At 43.2% G+C, this 20,222-nt stretch overlaps 1 protein-coding gene across 2 annotated transcripts; it reads right to left on the bottom strand.

The window, feature by feature from the left end:
• Positions 1-1,572: 1,572 nt before the first annotated feature.
• On the bottom strand, positions 1,573-19,520 carry BNIP3 (BCL2 interacting protein 3). 2 transcript variants are annotated; one of them, XM_066619646.1, is made up of 6 exons: positions 19,165-19,520; positions 13,215-13,395; positions 10,260-10,344; positions 8,968-9,074; positions 8,707-8,856; positions 1,573-5,922 (listed from the first exon to the last, which is right to left on the bottom strand). In XM_066619646.1, exons 1-6 carry the CDS (start codon positions 19,208-19,210, stop codon positions 5,871-5,873), a joined length of 621 nt encoding a protein of 206 aa, XP_066475743.1. In that variant the 5' UTR covers positions 19,211-19,520; the 3' UTR covers positions 1,573-5,870. The 2 variants fall into 2 exon arrangements, with proteins under 2 accessions (XP_066475743.1, XP_066475744.1); XM_066619647.1 differs by having other exon boundaries at positions 13,215-13,392; positions 19,165-19,516.
• Between the last annotated feature and the right edge of the window lie 702 nt (positions 19,521-20,222).

Below are 20,222 nucleotides of genomic sequence, written 5' to 3'. Positions count from 1 at the left end.
CTGTCCTCCTGCATGGTGGTTAATGGAAGAACAGCTTCAAGAATACTGTCTTATTAGCTGCTTTCTTTGATCATTCAGAATAACACTGCAGAAATATGTACAACCATCCATAACTGTTTTAAGCTTCCCCTTCTTTTAAGGGGCACTTTCCTACCCAGGAAGCACTTTAACAAAAACTCAAAATTTAGCGTGATCTAGCAAATTTAGTGGCTGTAGCACTTTGTCCTTCTAGGACACTGTCACTGGTTGCCTGGTGCATGATATCCCAAAGGAGAATGAGTTATCACTATTAGTGAAAAATGTCAGGTGCACGACAATACCCCAGAGATGAACTGGACTTCCCAAAGAGAATATACTTTGGCTAAGTTTCACTAGTTTACCACAAATTCTCTCCACTTCAGCCACACCATTTTTTAATGCTAGAAAAGTATTCCAGAGAACTCCTGACTGTCCTCCTCTCAAGCCTTGTGAATCCATGTAAAGAGGGGAAGCAGTAAGATCTGGCTTTTTATATCTTACTTGGATCTTAATGAATTCTATGCACACTTATCAGAGAGTATAGTCTACTGAAATCAATAGGACTTATCTCTGAGCAGGTATGTACTGAACTGCACTATGATTGCATATGGAGTACCAAAGGATACCACAAGACACCATCACACACACATGTTCCTGTGTTTCTATTTACAAGACATGGCAGTATGCATTGCAACACATACTACTATCAAAGATTAGTTTTCTTGGGACTTATTTGTAAACACCACAAAATATTGGGATAACTATTTACCCCATCAGTTTGTGGTTTTTGTCTGTTTTTGAAAGCAGGTTGAAGATGGAGGATTTTTCCTTTAGGCCTGGTTTCTCTACTCAAGTTAGCAAACAGAGGAATAATGGCCTTTAATGTTTTGCTAAGGGCTGGGAACAACATATCTGGGAAACATGTGAGCATCAATGCATCTATGGCAGGGGTGCTCACACTTTTTTGGCTCGAGAGCTACTTTGAAACCCAGAAAGGCCCGGAGATCTACCAGAGTTTTTTTTACAATGTTCGCGCCATCATAACATATAACTTTTATGTGTACAATGTATGTTGGTGTACCTTGAGCCCCACTGAGTATAACAGGACTTACTTCTGAGTAGACATGCCTAGGATTAGGCTGTGAGACTGCAATCTTAGCCACACTTACCTGGGAGTAAGCCCCATTGAGTACAATGGGCCTTACTCCCGGCGTTTCCTCCCAGAGGCACCTGAAGGGGGGGGGGTCGGCACTCCGCGATCTACTCATTTTGACTCGCGATCTACCGGTAGATCGTGATCCACCTATTGAGCACCCCTGATCTATGGAGTTCCTATGTCCACAGTTCTGTACATTCATTTCAATAGGCAGAAGCTCCACACAGTGCATGCTTTTGTACTTTTGTCCCTGAAGAGAACAGGAAATTGCTTACAGGCAGGAAAGCTCCAAGAAATACGTTGAAGTACCCATGACAACAAGAAATAACTATGGGGTCATCTTTAGATATAGCCCCACTGAGATCAGCAGGGATACAATCAAGCATTTGACCAACTGCTTCAGCTGACTTATCTAGTTTATTAAACGGCAATATTCCAAACTAAGAAAACTGTTTACACTACAGTTGGTGCTGCAGTACAGAATAAAAGCTATATTATGTTCAGATCTATTAAAATACGAAGTCCATGTTTGCCAAGTGATAAGGCCAAAATTAATGAGAAAAGCAAACTTGCTCTTAGACATGATAGTTATTTTAAGTCCACAGTGCTAACAAGGATGGACACTAGACAGCACTCTGCCTTTGAATTTTAATTAGGGACGTCAGGTCACTTATTAAGGCTAAAGCTGAAACTCTATCCAATTACATCTTCATTGCTGTAACCAGTGATATTTCCTGCCAGGTAACCATATCTATATTTGTTAGCTGTTTTGTGGAATGATATATACCTCAAGCCTGCTTCCTCAGCATCAACAAGTAGTAAACTGTTTTCTACAAAGAAACAAGGAAATTTAAGTCTGCTACAGTAGTTTTAATTTACACTACTACAAATGGGGTGGAAGGTTTTGATTTTTTTTTCTTTATCAAACCGCTTCTGCATATTTAAGTAGAGCAAAATGTCTGCAGAAGTGCTCAACTGCAAAAATGCCCCATTTGAAAGCAGTAACGATAGCAAACAAAAGTTTACTTAGTGGAAAAGCTGGGAGGGAAAGAGCTTGCAAAATGACATTCCTTCACTACCTTCCAATCTAAAATTAAGGCTGCGATCCTATGCACGGTTGACTAAAGGCCCAATCCTATCCAACTTTCCAGCACCAATGCAGCCACAATGCAGCCCTGATGTAAGAAAATTAATGTTCCTTTATTATTATTATTATTATTAACAGTATTTATATACCGCTTTTCAACTAAAAGTTCACAAAGCGGTTTACAGGGAAAAATCAAACAACTAATGGCTCCCTGTCCCAAAAGGGCTCACAATCTAAAAAGATGCAAAAAGATGCCTCTGTGACTGCCTCCCCACCACAAGATGCAGAGCATGCCTCATTGGCATGGCCACATTAGTGCTGGAAAGTTGAGTAGGATTGGGCCCTATGTCCCATTGAACTTGTGAGCAAATATGCACAGAGTAAGGCTCATGTGGACTAGCTCTAGGTTGGCAAAACATATGACTGATTTTAATCCTGGGTTTGACTTTGTGACGACGTTTGATTTCCTGATGGGCAAATTGATTTGCCATTGAAAATCTGCACTGGACACCAGTCATAGCTTCTAGCATATGCAGCTAAAAAAAAAAAATCAGAGTTTTTAGCCACTGATATTCAACCATAAGTAACAGAAACTCCGATACAGTACAATGCAAGTCTGATTAGGAAATATTTGGTTGAGGGGGAAGATGGCTATACTTGTTCATGGAGGATACACCTATCAATGGCTATTAAGCCTGATGGCTATCTGCTTACCCTAAGTGCAGAGACAGCATGCCTTTGAACACCAGTTACAAGGCAGTTACTTCATTTCCTGCCTAAGGGCCTCCTAGAGGACAGGTCTGTGAAAAACAGAATAATGGTCTAGGACAGTGACATAGCTAAGGGGGTGCAGGGGGTTGCAGTTGCACTGGGCATCAAGCTTTAGGGGGACAACAAGCTGAGCTTGACACTAGTGACCAAAATTGTGAAAATTTTGGTATGTATGAATAATACCCATGTTATATATCATTGGAAAGGTAATTTAATGCAGAGTGCAATGAAACAAACTGCACTGGAATATCTGTTTTCTATCAAAAGTTATGGCATAAAAACAACCCCACTGGATCAGGCCATAGGCCCATCTAGTCCAGCTTCCTGTATCTCACCAAATGCCCCAGGGAGCACACCAGATAACAAGAGACCTCATTTTGGTGCCCTCCCTTGCATCTGGCATTCTGACATAGCCCATTTCTAAAATCAGGAGGTTGCACGTGTACATCATGGCTTGTAACCCGTAATGGATTTTTCCTCCAGAAACTTGTTCAATCCCCTTTTAAAGGCGTCCAGGCTAGATGCCATCACCACATCCTGTGGCAAGGAGTTCCACAGACCGATCACATGCTGAGTAAAGAAATATTTTCTTTTGTCTGTTAGAAAAGAAAAATATTTTCTTTTGTCTGTTCTAACTCTCCCAACACTCAATTTTAGTGGATGTCCCCTGGTTCTGGTGTTATGTGAGAGTGTAAAGAGCATCTCTCTATCCCCAATTAATCAGAAAATAAAAACGTAACTGCCTTGTGGAACAAAAAGTGGATTTGTTTAATTCCCAACTGACCTATGAGACTGTTTGTTCTGAGTGCCAATGAGATGTTATTACGATACAGTATGGAACCAATAGCTTTTTATTTATTAATTAAATTTGATTTTGTCATGCAAGGGGGGCTGCAAAATGTTCTTTGACCCCAGGTTGTAGACAGATGCCTTAGCTATGCCACTGACTGGGGGGAGGCAGCAGAGCAAGTGGGTGGTGAGCTGCTGGGGGGAGGAGGTGGGTTCCTCCCAATTTTCACTTTTTAAAAAGCATGGGTGTGATGTCACTTCCGGTTGTGACATCACTTCTGGGGCAACATTTTGAACTTGGCACTGGGTTACATGATAATTAGCTACACCACTGGACTAAGAAGGATTCTGGTCTAGTCCAGCATGGCTGTACCTCTCTTGCCCTGTTTGTGAGCCTGCTGGAGTCCATCCTTGGCTAGATGGACCCTTGTTTTGACCCACTGAGGCTACTGTTTTTCAACACTGCAGTTGAGCAGATATGTTTCATTTGAACTTGGGGGGGGGGGGAAATAATGACATTTCAAATTGGGGTGCCCTTTAGTTACATCATTCGTAAAAACTGTCTAACTACATTGAAGTCACGCTTATTCATGCCATTATAAGCAATTGTACTGCATATTAACATTTATTTCAAATACAAGGGAAGGACCCTGTACAAAAAAAGCTAACACACACATACTTACATCTATTATGGGTATTTAAGATTCATGATGAAATCTTAAAAGTGAATGATTAAATCACTTCCGATGAAGGAAAAGGACTCTATTCATTAGAAATATAAGGCCACACTATAAGGCCACATGGGTATGGGCCTGCTCTGGGCCAGGGTATCTTAGAGATCACCTACTTCCATACAATCCGGCTCGTCCTCTTAGGTCATCAGAGAAGGCCTTTTTACAAGTGCCACCGCCTAGGGAGGTACATGGGGCGGCGGCTAGAAATAGGATCTTCTCAGTAGTGGCACCAACGCTATGAAATTCCCTTCCCCTTGACTTGAGAATGGCTCCCTCTCTTGAGACTTTTCGGCGAGGCCTGAAGACCCTGCTGTTTAAACAAGCCTTCTGAGTTCTCGGCCTTTTTAACATCTTTTCAACATCTTTTAATTTTTTACAGGCCTGATTCTTTTATGACTTGCTGCTCTATGCTCTTTTTACCTCTTTACTACTTTTTATCTGACTACTGTTTTTATGATATGTGTTAATATGCTTTTATCTGTTTTTAAATTATGTTTTTAATCTGTTTTAACCTGTTGTAAGCTGCCTTGAGTCCCTTCAGGGAGAAAGGCGGGGTAAAAATAAAGTTATTATTATTATTATGGCCAACCTTTCCTATTTGTGACAAAGTGGTACCAAGAGTAAGTCTAACAGTGTAATTACAACAGTAAAACAAAGGGACATACAAATAAAATCCTTCCTACATTACCTTCAGTATTTGAACATTACATTATTTTCTTCTACATACTTGATATTTTTAAAAAGATACTTCACTCCTCAACACATGTTAATCAAAACTGCACTATGCTGAGTTGGACAAAAATGGGCTTTCCACAAGACTTGTTTGGCTTTGGGATTCCATCCTTCACCTCGACAAACCAGTAGCACAACATTTGCAGAATATAACAGATATGACCATGTATCTAGTGCGCACTTCCTATTTGTGACAAAGTGGTACCAAGAGTAACCCTAACAGTGTAATTGCAACAGTAAAACAAATGGACATACAAATAAAATCCTTCCTAAGTTACCTTCAATATTTGAACATTACATTATTTTCTTCTACATACTTGATTTTTTTAAAAAAGATACTTCACTCCTCAACACATGTTAATCAAAACTATACTATGCTGAGTTGGAGAAAAATGGGCTTTCCACAAGACTTGTTTGGCTTTGGGTTTCCATCCTTCACCTCGACAAACCAGTAGCACAACATTTACAGAATGAAACAGATATGACCATGTATCTAGTGCGTACTCAGAAGTTCCTGGTGTTCAACAAGCCTGGATGAACATTGCTGTGGTCTTTACAGGAGACAGAGCTTCATCCCCCTGTCTTACAATGAGCTGCTGGAAGCTGTGGTTGTAAGTCGTCTTCCAATGTAAATCCTGAGACAAAAACAACAATGGTCAATTAGTAAGGTGCTTAATTTTAAGTAGTGTCCGACTATATGGAATCCCCTTTTCCTTCTGCTCCAGCTAATTGTTGAACAATTTCTATAGGAATTGTGATAGGTGTATATTCTAAAACATGGAAAATAATCCAGGCTTCAAATCAACCACTTGTCTCATTGCCTGTAGTGGAGAAGAAGCAGTCCAAAACTGGAAGACTGGGTTTCTTGTCCCTTTCAAGTCCGCACATGTGTAAGCAGGCAAGAACAGTGATCTAATTTTCAAAAATGAAATAATTGTTATTACAGGCATTTAAACAAAAAAGACACCCCTCCCAAAAAGAAGGTAAAACATTCCTGCATGGTATTCTGTCTCATATCTCATATGGTCAAGTCAAAAACCAGAGTATTGAAAATTTGCAAGGGGCTTCAGATGTGAGCTGTTCAAACTAGGCTGCTTCATCTCTCAGTTCAAATCACGCCAAACTGCTAAGAAACCTGATGATATCCTTCATAGGTGTGACAGATTCTCACAGCATGACTTGTATCCCTTCTGGCCTGAGCCTCCTCAAAGCCAATACGCAATCAAGGCAGCCATCTTAGGTATGTTACCTGGGAATAAGCCCTATTGCAGCATCAAACTTCAAGGGAGCTTTACTCCCTTATTAAGTTCCCCAGTAAGCCGGGGAGGGGCTATGCAGCAAAGTGATCCCCAGGATTGCTTCGCTAAGGGGGAGGGGGTGAGAGGGGTGCTTTGAACTTACATTTAACTAGATAGGACTGCTGGAGTCTGCAGGAGGTGCAGGGAGCCCTGCGCAGCCCTCTGTAGTACTCCCCAAGGCTTGGAACATTCAGAAAAAGTAGGAGCAAAGTACCTCCTGCAAAACAGAAGTGTCTTGTACTCGCTTTTTCTTAACGTTCCAAGCCTCGGGGAGCACTGTAGAGGGCTGTGCAGGGCTCCCCACACCTCCTGCAGACTCCAGCAGTCTAGTTAAATTTAAAGTACAAATCACCCCCCTTGCTCTCCCTTAGCGAAGCGATCTTGGGGATCATGTCACAGCCTTCCCCCTTCCCCCACCCCTTAAAAGGATGGGGGAAGTGTTACACGAACTGGTGGGTTGCGACCCATCAGTTTGAGAACCACTGCCCTATTGAAGAATTAATTATATTATTATTATTATTATTACTCAGTATTTATATACTGTAGTATTTACATACACAGGCACTAAGATGTCTTAGCATATTTGGCATCAAGGACAGTCAGGCATGCCTACGCAGTTGAGCATGCTCAACCAACCTTGAAAATATGTTGGGTCATTGAACTCTGTGCCTGTGAGCAGCAGAATGTTATGAAGGAGAATCTTATCTAGGAATGTGTTTGTGGGTAAGCTAGAACTAGCTAGTAGGCAGCTAGTATGAAGCAAGGTAGCATCCTTGTGGAAATTTCCCTATTACATAACCTTATATCATGTGTTTTGAGACTTAATAAAAAGCTGGGTCAGGAGCTGGGAGACTTCACTTCACTTCTCCCTTGATTTCATTCCTGCTCCTGCTTCCAGCACTTTCAACCTCTTTGAAACCTGTCTGTTGTCTAATTCTTGCCATGGTTTCTCTGCCACACCAATGCAGCATCTCAGGCTGCTCCTCAAGTAGCATCAAAATGCTACAATATACCACCTTTCTGGTCATCAGATTACTCCTCTGACTTTATTCAAGGCAGGCATTTCTAAATCCCTCAAGGGGATTTTTACAATCATAGAGGTTCTCTCTTTCAAGAACCAACCACATTTCAGAATGGATCTTCCTGGTTTGGTCTCACTTCTGGCCTCCAGTTCTCCCATGTAGGCTGGCAAGCAGCTCCATCTCTCACATGGAGGGCAGCCAAGGTGCTTCTTGCTCACACCAAGAGCAGGTGGAATCACTCAGCTCCACTTGTCAGCTGCTTCAAGGTCTCAACATTCTCAGCCATTCAGGGAGCTGACACTGTCCTTGAACTGGCGACCTTCTGATGTTATCTTCGGGCTAATGGAGGCTCTACCTTCTAGACCAGACCTCCTGTCCCATTGGAATACAGAGGAACTTACATCCAAGGAAAAATCAGGCTCCAAGTGGCTTATTCTCCTTCCAGCTGAACACCAGTGAAGGGAAAGCAAACAGAGAAGGGAGAGGAACAGGATTCTATGCAATTTTCCTTTATTTTCCATAGCAATTCTAAAGATTTAATCATAAAAATTGAAGGTAGTCTAGGAAAAGTTGAAGAACAGGTACTATTAGTGGGAATTCTATGGGAATTCACAGAATCTTGCTTCTGTGCGAGATTCTCTGACATGAAACATCAATACTGGGTACAGACCAGGAGCATTTGATACCTATCCAAACTTCTCTCCAGATTTTGGGGTCCTGAACTAAATATAAATATTCTTCTGTCTAGAGCAGCATTGATGTGTCATTGTCAGTGATCTAACTTTTTTTTTAATCTTCCAGCTCTTGTTTAGTCTGCAGCACACTGTGCTGTTTTCCATTGGTTTCATTGCATTTTTTAAAAAATCTTTTTGTTGCAATCTAGCACAAATATGCATTCATTAAAATAATGAGATAAAAGGAAGTGCCGTAACATGATGGCATAATAGCACTGGCAATGGCACTCCACTGAAGCGCCTATACTTCTGCACATTCCAATGTACCAAGAGTGATTATCTTCCCACATGTCAGCTGCCTTGAATTTGATGGAAGAGAGGCAATTTGCTCTACAATTCAATGACCAATTTGCCTGAATCCTTACCCTAGTCCAATGGCAAGCAGGTGAGAAAGCAGCAGAGATGGTAAAAACACCTTCAAAAACTCTGCAGAAAATATGCCTCCTTTCTTCATCACACTTGTGTTTCTCATGCTGAGGGTCGCTGTGCGCTTAGGGTGTTTGAAAAGAAATTCCCTGGTTCATGAGAAGACATGAAACTCATATCAGTAAACAGTGGTTACTTGTGGTATAGAAATACATGTATCAGTAATCATGTTTGCAATGTTCACAATGAGACCCACTCACTTGGGTGGAATGTTCTCAGGCCTACTGGACCAATCCCACATCCAGTCTGAATTTTTCTTCAAGAGCCTTTCAACTTCTTTCCTTCTTTCCAGAAAATCTTCTTCAGACTAAAAGAAAGATAAATAGAATTAGGTTGTACCAAAACCTTTCCTGGATTCCAAATTACACATTCAAGATGCCCAGAATTTCATCTATAGCAGCATTTTTCAAACTGTGGGTTGCGAGACAATTTCAGGTGGGTCACACAGCACCTAGTTCAGCTGCCATTGAAAATACAGAGCTGAAAATACAGAGCTGCTGGGCAGGGGGGCTCCTAGTAGGAAAGAAGTATGATGCTTTTTCCTGACTAGGTGGGAAGATGAGATGCTGGAAATGGAGAGAAGGCTGTGTGGTTGGAGGAGGATCCAAGTTTGTTTTGACTTCCGAGCTGGAATGTTTGAATTCTGAGCTATGCAAAATAACAGCACAAGCATGCTGTGTAATGGGACCTTTGGCTGATCGCGGCTTAAGTTTGAAGCCTAAACTGATGATGTCATTTCCAGCCATGACATCACTTCCAGGTTAACGGCATCACTTCCAGTGTTTCCCAACAGTTTGTCATTTTAAAAAGTGGGTCCTGGTGCTAAAAAGTTTGAGAAACACTGGAAACTACAGAGTTCATTGCTACAAGTAGTAGTGATGGCCACTTGCATAGATGCTTTTCAAGAGGGTTAGACAAACACAAGTAGGAGAGGTCTGCCACAGGCTACTATCACGATGGCTCTCTGGAATCAGGCAGTGTGCAGAGAGCAGAGAGTAGATGGGAAAGCAGGTGAGAGCAGGTGGGAGAGCAGGAAGCCTTTCTTTCCTTCTTCTGGACTACCCAGAGAACAGTGTGGGGAAACAAAATGCTGGACTAGCTGTGACTTTGGCCTGCTCTAGCAAGGCTCTTCTTTTGATTAGAAATATTTACTAGGGAAGCAAGGGGACTAGGATGTGGGAACCCTGAGAGTATGCACCTCTTTTGGTCAGATAGCTGGCTCTGGTCAAACAATAAAAATATTATCCAAACTGACCCCGATGTCATCCTGCAAGATATTTAGGGCGAAGCGATGTTATGTTAAACATGCACTATTTGACCTACCTTTCGGGCACGATGCCAATGGCATGGCCCCACAAGTGCTTAAAGACCTTGCACTTTAAGCACAGGTGCTGAAAGGCATAGGCTTTGTCTTCAACATTTCTGCTGAGCAAAAGAAGCACATGGAAAGGTCCTCACCCTCTGAGAAAGGTTATCCAAGGTTAGTTTTTACCTGGGAACTATTCTTTTCTCCACTGCCACGGCTCTCGACTTCAGAAGCTCTGTGAACATCCTGGGGTGTTTGGGATCGAGGAGGGCTGCACGAAGGAAAATATGATGCATAAATCAAACTGCCGGGGATTAATCAAGAAGTTAAGGAACAAGACCGGGAGATGTTTGCTCTATCAGTCAACAGCATTACTCTCAAGACACTTTGAAGGCAGGGCCAGTCAAAGACCTTCTGGTTTCAGGAGAGGAGCCAAACGGCACCACCCCCTTTCCTGGTGATACACTAGCTCTTCTTCCACTGCTCCCTGCATCGAGAAACGAAGAGGGGAATAGATCAGAAGTGTGGAGGAGAGGAGAGGAGAGGAGTGGGCTAGGGTGTTTCTTTCCAAACTGCCTCTTCTGCTCCCTTCCTTGCTTTGTTTCTGAATTCAGGGAGCAGAAGGAAAAGCAGCAGTGGAGGTAGGGGCCTCTCAGCAATCCACTGCCTGAAGCAACCGCTTCAGTCAACTTCATGGATGGGCCCAGTGCCAGGCCATCCATGCAGCAACCTGATGTGGGTTGCAGAGGCAGCAGATTGAGAGGGGTTTGAGGGGGCAGCGGACTTGGGGCACCTTCCACCCCACGTCGCCATTGCTAACTCCTTCCAAACTGCCAGCAGTGCAAGCACTGATGTGCTTCCCACTCACTTGTGCAAGAAGCAGATCATTCCCCTCTTCACCATGCACTGCCGGGAAACCCAGCAGCGCAGGACTCCTGGTTTCATTTACAGGGTGTTCACACTGTCCGTGTTCTGTAAATGAGACTTCCAGATTTCATGACGGAGTGTGAGGAGCATGGCAAGGGGTTTTGTTTTGTGTAGTGCAGAGATGGTGGGCTCAGGACAGCATCAGGCTGCATTCCAGGTTACACTGACCCTGGATGGGCCTATTCAGTCTGAAAGAACCACCCCCAGAAGACCAGATGCTTCAGCCATATCACACTTTGCACAACACAGGGAGAATTGCAGATCGGCAACATTTTCTGAGCTCAATGGTGTAAAGGTTATATTATATTGTCTAGAAGTAATTCTCTCTCCATACTTTTGTTGAGGAAGTGCCCCAGTTTATTTATTTACTTGTATATCACCATTCAGATTAAGGTCTTCAAAATGGAATACATAACTTCAAAATAAATAAAATAAAACAAGGTTTCTGGCAAAAGCGACAAACCAGATGAAGCTCACCCAGAAAATTGGCTTGCAACGGTTGCAAGGAGGTCTGCTGCGCAGGGCTTCCTCAGGCCTCAGAATGCCTTATAATGGCATAAAAACATTACTTCTAGTTTCCCCCCAAGAAACCGGAAGTTGCTTTTTTGCCCAAAATGGGCATTCTGAGGGTCTGGGAGATTATGTTCAGAGGGTCTAAGTGGGGCCTTAATCAGCAGATTTAGGGCCCAATCCAGATCTTCACACACCAGCTCTGCACCAGAATGTACTGTCGCAAACATGCCATAAGGCATGTTTGTGAGCCTTACACAGGCCCAGCAGCAGAGCTAGCCCAGCACAAGCCGATGCTGGGCCAACTCCAGCACTTGACCCACAGACCGCTGCCTGGCACTCCGTGCGAAGAACCAGGTGGCGGAAAGGTAAGACGGGGAGGAGGCATTCCGGGGCAGGTGGAGGGTGCGGGAAGGCGTGGTGGGGGAGGAAGGGAGCAGGACTGGTGGAGCTCAGCTCCACTAGATCCTGAGCCCTGTGTCGGGCCGCAAGGCCTGACATGGGACTCCTTGATTTTGCGCCAGCTAAACAGCTGCTGCAGTATCAAGTAGCCCCACTGCAGTGCTATTCCCCTTACTTGGGGGAAGGAAATGAATGTCGTCTTCTCTTGCAAAGCTGCTGGCAGCTGCCAGGCATACCCGTGTGCCCAGCAGCTCAGGATTAGACTGTTCATCAGCTACAGATTTCAGTATCCATGAGGGTTCTGGGAATGGAAACCCTGCGGATAACAAGGGCCACTTGTAGCTTCCAAGCACAATTCAAGGTGTTGGTTATTACCTTTGAACTCCTAAATGGATTAGGACCAGGATACCCAAAGGACCACCTCCACCCATATGAATCTTTTCACCCTTTAAGATCTTGGAAGGAAAATCTCTTCCATGTTCAATCACCTCAGAACAGTGGTTCTCATGCATTTAGCACCGGGACCCACTTTTTAGAATGAGAATCTGTCAGAACCCACCGGAAGTGATGTCATGACCAGAAGTGACATCATCAAGCAGGGTTTTAACAATCCTAGGCTGAAATCCTACCCACACTTACTCAGGAGTAAGTCCCATTTACTAAAATGAGTACCCACACTTACTCAGGAGTAAGTCCCATATTGCTAAAAGAATATACATAGTAATTTGTTAAAATTACAGATCTGTAACATTTCCCCAAATACGGTCACATACCATGGTAGCATCAAGCCTAATATATTAAAAAATAAAATATTGAAATGAATGGGGACCCACCTGAAATTGGCTCGCAACCCATCTAGTGGGTCCCGCCCCACAGTTTGAGAAACACTGCCTTAGAAGAAAGGAAGGGTAATTTTTTTTTAATTCAGATAATACTCATATGAACATATGAAGCTGCCTCTTACTATGTCTGCTTAGTTGCAACAGCACTGCAACACTGAGTGCTCCTAGTCTATCCACTAGGCTTGGAATAGTTTTCCTGAACTACAGGTGACCACAGAAAGGCCTTTGCTCCCCTCTCTCCCTGATTCCAATGTAGTTTAAATACACATCAGGAGTGACATAGGAATTAAACTAGTATGAGGGCAAGCTGACACTAGCATTGATCAAGCAATGGCACACTGACCCCAACAGGGCTAAGTACAGATTTGTCAAGCTCTGATCTGATCTATGTGCACAATACAGCAGAAACAAGAGGGCAATCCTTTACGAATAGTTACAGGCGTCAGGTATTTGGGGCTACCTGTCACAATGCGAGCTCTCTCGTGAACTGCTCCGTCCAGATTCATGCTGGGCATCTAGAAGAATTTTCTCCATGTCCCCATTGTAAATCGAAACCGAAGCTGGAACTTGTTCCTGATTTGCAGGCTGGGCTGCATTACCATTCCCATTGCTGCTGAAGTGCAGTTCTACCCAGGAACCTGCTGGGCAAAAGAAGACACACAACACTCTATTAAGATACTTTCATTTGCTGACAATTTTCAAGACTGCTGAAAAGCATCTTTCTTGTGTTTCTTCCAGGAAGCAAGCAGGAGGAGTGCAGAGATTAGTTCAAGTTAATAATAACACTCGGCTCTCATAGGATACAGGCATGATGCTATCAAAATAGACTGACTATAGAGTCATTGCCAGGATGATAAGACAAGGACCACAACACTTCAGGACGGTGCTGGCACAAGGTTGCTGAAAACCCTGGTAGGGGAAGCCCTCCCCAAGATTACCACTGACCGTGACAGCAGCAGGTAGCCATTCCTCTCACTTCCCCCATCAGCAAACGGTGGAGGGTGGGGGAATCTGTGGATTTCCCCACACCACCACTTAGTCAGCAACTTTGCTGACCAGTACTGGGAGGAGTTTCAGGGCATCTGCTTGGCTGGGCCCTTCATCTTATCTTTCTACTTACATGATTTTGTAAAAAATTTTTGGAGGAGGGGGGTTTAAAAATCAATATATACACATTCTTAACAACTCTGCACATAGGCTGTGAAGCAGTCCTGTCTAGGGACGCTTACTTTCTCCCTATCCAAACTTCTCTCCAGATTTTGGGGTCCTGAACTAAATATAAATATTCTTCTGCCTAGAGCAGCACTGATGTGTCAGTGATCTAACTTTTTTAAAATCTTCCAGCTCTTGTTTAGACTGCGGCACACTGTGCTGTTTTCCATTGGTTTCATTTGCATCTTTAAAAAAATATTTTTGTTGCAATCTAGCACAAATATGCATTCATTAAAATAATGAGATAAAAGGAGGTGCCTTAACATGATGGCATAATAGCACCAGGATTCCACTTATGCACCAATAGACAGATGCAGTGATGTCAGGCTTGAGCAAGAATAATGTTGAGGAACCTGGCAATCGTGTTCTGGGAAGCTGTCAGCCAAAGCAAGTCAAAAGTGGGTGCATGGCCCCCTAAATTCCACATCAGCAAACAGGGACCAAACAGAGGGGTCAAGGCAAATGTACGATCAGACCAAGCAGGGTCAGAGTTCAAGGCTCCACTAGAGGTTCAGTAGGGTCAGAAGCAGGTGTTAAGGTAAAGCCAGACTCAAGATTCAAGGTGGCAACAAAGGACCAGGGGTGAATGGATGCTAAGGTAGGCTGTACTGAAACTCCAGATCACAATCTACCAGTGGGACCCAAAAGTTGATGATTCAGAAGACAACACTGGAAACCCCAATGTAATTCCTCTCTGGCATCTCACAGGAGCCCGATACAAAAGACAGGAGTCTGTGCAACAGAAGCCTAATATGAAAGACACACTGAAAACTGCCAAACTAGTGTCATTTTAAGATTAATTTTTAGAAATTCTCCAAGTTAAACAAGGGTACAGGAGAACAGAGCAGAGCAAACCTATCAGAGAGAATGCAGGAAATCCTCAGAGGTAACACAGGTAACTGAGGAAGTAAAATACACACACACAGGCTGTCCCACTCATTCCAGCAGAGGACTATTCTTAATTATACATTATATCCCATTCTTTTCCCCTAGGGGCTGGGGATAAGAATAGGCCCTCAGTTTGGCTATACTTGTCATAAGAGGCGACTAAACAGCCACCAGGTAGATGGGACTTGTTAGCCTGGGAAGGCAGCTCATCTGAGAGAAGGAAAACTCTGATCCCAAACCTCTACTGCCTTGTGGCTACATCCAGTTATGGAAAAGGCTTCAGGAGTCAACCTCAAGGCAAAATCCAGAGCCAGAGTCCCTGAGGCAGTTCATGGCTGAACACAGTCACGTTCTGGCAACTCCTGCAACGCTGCTGGAACCAACCATATTGGCCTCTGCCTTTCCATTGGACCATTTCAGCAACGTGAAGAGGGGGGGATTTGCTGCATGGGTAACAGCCTATCCTCCATACCTACTTTACCCAGGCTTCACGCACTGGAGAGGACACTCTGTTACAGAACCACTATTCAGAGCGCGATACCATAGTCTTCCAAGACTAAAGCATGCCAACAACATCCCATTCTTCCTCCAAGGACCTTAGGTGGAGGTGGTTCCACAAATTCACATCTTAACCTCACAACAAACCTGTGCAGAAGGGCAGGTTGACAGTGACTAGCCCAAAATCACTCAATCAGCTTCTTGGATGAAAAGGGATTTGAATTCTGGTCTTCCCACTCATAGTCTGACACTCTAATTACTACAACATGCATCCACCCTATTTTAATCCCTTGGAAAAATGATCCAGTTCAGCCAGACAGTGAAACACTACAATGCATTTAACAGGCCAATCAAGAAAGGGCTGCCATGATGAGAAATTTATTCAATGCTCTTTTTTGTTTGTTTAAGCCCAGTCAACCTTTTGACTAAACCATGAATTTGTTGAAGAACTGTGAGAAAAACCAAATCTACATATTTGTTAATGCCATGTTCATTCACCTGAATGTCTTTGACAAAGCAGAAGCCTTACCAGGAGAGATGCTGTTCCTTTGAGAAATAACCATAGCAATGGTTTGGCCCACAGTTCAGCCCCTGTGCTAGGTAATGGGCAATTTTACAACAACAACACTGCAGTAAATTAAGGAAGGCATGTGACAAGTTGCTGTTTCTGATGGCAGAAGCAACATCTCTAAACAGTGTACATATTTTCCAAAGCAGATATCATGCCACAAAATCCTGAATTTTGAAAAGACACCAGGGAAAACACACAAATGAATACAACTATGTGCATCTCTAACAGGGCAATCGTAGGCATATTTAGTCAGAAGTAAATCCCACTGTGTTTAGTGGAACCCCTTGAGTGTGGGAGAAAGGTGGGATATAAATTCTTCAAACAAATGCACTCCTAGTTTAAGTGTGTACACAAGATTGCAATCTTAAAATAGCTTTGTTACACAAGCAAAGCTTCATTAAGAGCCTGGTACTATTAGCAACATGTAACTTGAAATGCATCAACAACAATCAAACTTCTTTCATAATGCAAGGCATTATAATTCCCAAGTACTGTATCCACTTAGATGCCACTTTCAGTCCCAAACTGGGCTGTTTCAAGTCTGTTCTTTGGCCTTTTCTAAGGTTTGGCTCTAGAGACTACAATTCCCAGGATGCTTAGCAGAAGAAAAGAAAAAACTGAAACAGGCAGGAAAAAGACTGTATCAAATGTGAGCAGTATGTTTTTAGCCAGCCTCCAACATTTGGGTGATGGGATTTGAGATGAAATAAACAATCGGTACTCTGCTTATAGCTACTAATGCATATCTCCTGAACAAACAAGTCCCTTTGTGTCACTTTGAGAAAAAACTTTCTCTTAAAGAATTGTGAAATACTGTACCCTCTTACAAAATCACCCGGCTGGAATTATACTGGGCATCATGAGATCATTCACAAGGCATAAACAGAAGGCTTCTGGCTTTACCCACCCCAATCTGGCAGGGCTCTTGCAATTTTGTCCTTGCACACAGGCAACAATGTAACAGGTGAAGCTTTCCCAATAACTGCATCCAGATACTTGAGAAAGACACACCAGTTGAATTTCTGCCAGATGTCTGGCTATTAGAGGCACAAGAGCCTTGCTTAAAAATTAAAAAAAAAAAAAAAAGCTAGCAAAAGGAAGTCCAAAAAAGTATGCTGGATATGTGAAAAGAGATTAGGATAGATCAGAAGATGGAATATTAGTTGTTTTTGTTTTCCAAGTCTTCAGTGTTATATTATCATATTTCATAAAGTACACCTAATCATGCTATAAGTGCACCTCTGTTTCATTTGGATTAAACGTTCCTTTAAAAATCTGCACTGGCTGTTATGCTCTAGTAGTGGGAGGAATGGCAGGCCAAACACGACTTGATGAGCAACAATGTCAAGATCACAGCTGTGTAGACCAGAAGGCTTTTGTTTTCAACACTTTGATGTGTAGCATCACTCCTGACATGAAAAGCTCACAAGCTAAAAAAATAATGAACCCAATCTCTATGCAGTAGCCTTGGTGCCTTTCAGTTGACAGCACAATCCTATTCATGTCTACTCCGAAATAAGTCTGAGTTCAATGGAGCTTACTCCCAGATAACTGTGAACAGGACTGCAACCCAAGGTTGCAATCCTAACCACACTTTCCTGAGGGTAAGCTCCATTGAACAAAATAGGACTTACTTCTGAGTAGCCCTGGTTAGGATTGTGCCCCAAGTGAGTTAACTAACTTGACCTATCCATGCTGAACTTCATTGGAGGCCTCTCTTTGGGTTACCCCACTATTAGAAATGTATTGAATGATTTCTCAAAAGCAGGGCCTTCTTTAATGGTGGCACCTAATCTTCAGATCTCACTTCTAAGAGAATTCAATCTCTCTCCCTTCCTTTTGACCTTTAAGCACCTCACCAAAATACTGCTATTCTGGGGGACCTTGAAACTATTACTCCCTTTTACACCTGATAGGATCTCAATGCTGCTGATGTGCTGTTTTCATCTGTTGTTTTAACAACCATTTAACTGTTTTTAGACAGCACTGTAGTTTTTAAAACACTAAGAACCACGTTCTAGATTTACTAAGCGAAAGGCAGGATATAAGTAAATAAATAACCACAAATTAAATCATATGTTCAGCAGATTAAGGGAATTAAATAGCTCAAGTCCTTTCAAGTTCAAGCTGACACTTTCCTTATATGACAATATTGAAACTGACACAATATAGGTGAAAACTGTATAAAGTTATTATGGAACTTTGTAAGTTGCCTTAGGCATTTGCTTCAGCATGGGAAAGGTGGGTTATAAATTCTTTAAATAAATAAGTTGACCAGCACAAGACACCATGTATCAGGCTTTTTTCCCCTCCCTCTGATTATAGGTGTAATCTATTTCCCAATAAAGGCAACAGGAAACTCCTTTTTTGATGTTGTTGTTGCAATGGACCCTTCAAACCTTTCCGTGAATATTAGTTGTCAGTCCCATGACAACCGCTCTTAACAGCCATGTCAATTATTTCCAAAGGTCTGAATTTACAACCACAAATGCTGCACAAATCCTTAGAGTCAAGGGCTGATGATGCGTCACGGAGGCAAAGGTGTAAGGAGTACAGATGGCAAACAGAAATGAATATTGCAACAATAAAACTCTCACTTATCTGGGGTTGTAAAACCAATACAGTATTACAATGATTAAAAAAACAAAAACAACTCTCACAGAAGTGGAGTTCTCTGCCCTGCATACTGGGCAACAACTCAGGTCATTTTTAACAATGCTGGTGTTTCGCCTGTCAATAAGTGCCATGTTGACACACGGGGTGGCTGGAGGTGGGATATCCATCTTGCCCTAATTTAAGAGAAAATTCAGATTACTGATAATCCTATGAAATAAAGAGGGGCCTACGATCCTCATTCACAGATGGGGGGGGAATAGAATCAAATCCTTCATCAACCAACACTGATATTCTCCCCCCCCCCGCGCAGACTTGGGCTGCAATCCTGACCACACTTTCCTGAGAGTAAGGCCATTGAACAAAATAGGACTTACTTCTGAGTAGACCTGGTTAGGATTGTGCCCTTAGAATGAAGATCAATAACAGATCCTGGCTTCGGATCACTTCAGGGCTTCAAAACAAAAGCGATCGGGGAGATTCTCCTAACAGGTCTCTTTCGGATCAGGGTATGAAAGGGTGCTTCTCTCAACCAGCTGTCCTCTAAGGCCCAATAATTCAACATACCCCAGTGCTGGCCACCATAAGAGTCTGTGATTGCTGCATTAAGAAGAGGAAGATCCTTTACCTTGCAAATTCTCCTCTTGCACCCCAGGGGCCTCGCTCGATGACATTGCTTCTGGGAAGGAAGAAGAAGAAGCGCTTCTATTTTGAGTCCCTCTTTGGATGGCTCGGCCCCTCTCTTCCCTCTGACAGTAGCAGCTGCTGTCTGTGCTGGAGCTGTCGGCTCCCACCGCGCACGCCCAGCTGATCGACCCCAGGGAATGCTTCGCGATTGTTATTGTTGCTGTTGCAGGTTCTAGGGTATGCCAGCGATTGTGACGTCAGGAGAGAACGCGCAGCCCCAATTGGCTGCCCAGAGAGTTCTCTGCTCCCCCCCTTCTTTTACTCGTTTGCAGAGGGCAGGCTGCAAAAGGGAAGGGGAAAGCGAGCAAGATTTGTGCCGCTCAGACTGTGAACCAGCTTTTGAGGTTGTCAGCGAGCAATCCCTTTGCAAGGATCCAGAGCTTCCTTTTTTTTTTTACCCCTCCCCCCCAGACCTGCTTGCATCACACATGCAATTTTGTTTGGCACTGCAATGTTTTTAAATGGCCCAAGAGACCTGCCCACTAGGCTATACTGTACACTGCATGGCACTCTTTTGAGAGGCTGAAAAAGTTTGAGAAAACAACATCTATTTCCCATTGGTCGCTGAGTGTGGGTGAACTATCCCCAGATTGGATGGGGAATGGGGGTGGGGCGGGATAAGCAGGATTTCATCACTCCTGGTTAATTTTTTATGTCCTATTGTGACCTCATGTTCCAAAATTATCCCGTGTCACACTTGAAGTTCGGCGCTTGCTACTTGTTTACCGGATTGATGTCCGGTTCGATAAGAGGTGATTAACCCCGTGCTTGACTGCAAAGCCTTGTTTACAGGACTTTCTCTGAACTGGCCTAATGGCTTTATTTTAGGAAGGTGGTGATAGATACAACATTGTCAGCCCAATCCTATGCATGTCTACTCAGAAGTAAGTCCCATTAGTGTCAATGGGGCTAACTCCCAGGAAAGTGTGCATAGGATTGGGCTGTGTGTGTTCAACTTAAGGCAGGATCAGATTCCTGAACCTGGCTTTGCTACTTGTT

The sequence above is a fragment of the Tiliqua scincoides genome, chromosome 3 (assembly GCF_035046505.1).
Source record: "Tiliqua scincoides isolate rTilSci1 chromosome 3, rTilSci1.hap2, whole genome shotgun sequence".
NCBI classification, from domain to species: Eukaryota; Metazoa; Chordata; class Lepidosauria; order Squamata; family Scincidae; genus Tiliqua; species Tiliqua scincoides.
Note: the sequence above shows the minus strand (reverse complement) of the source record. Positions and strands in the feature narration are given on the sequence as shown.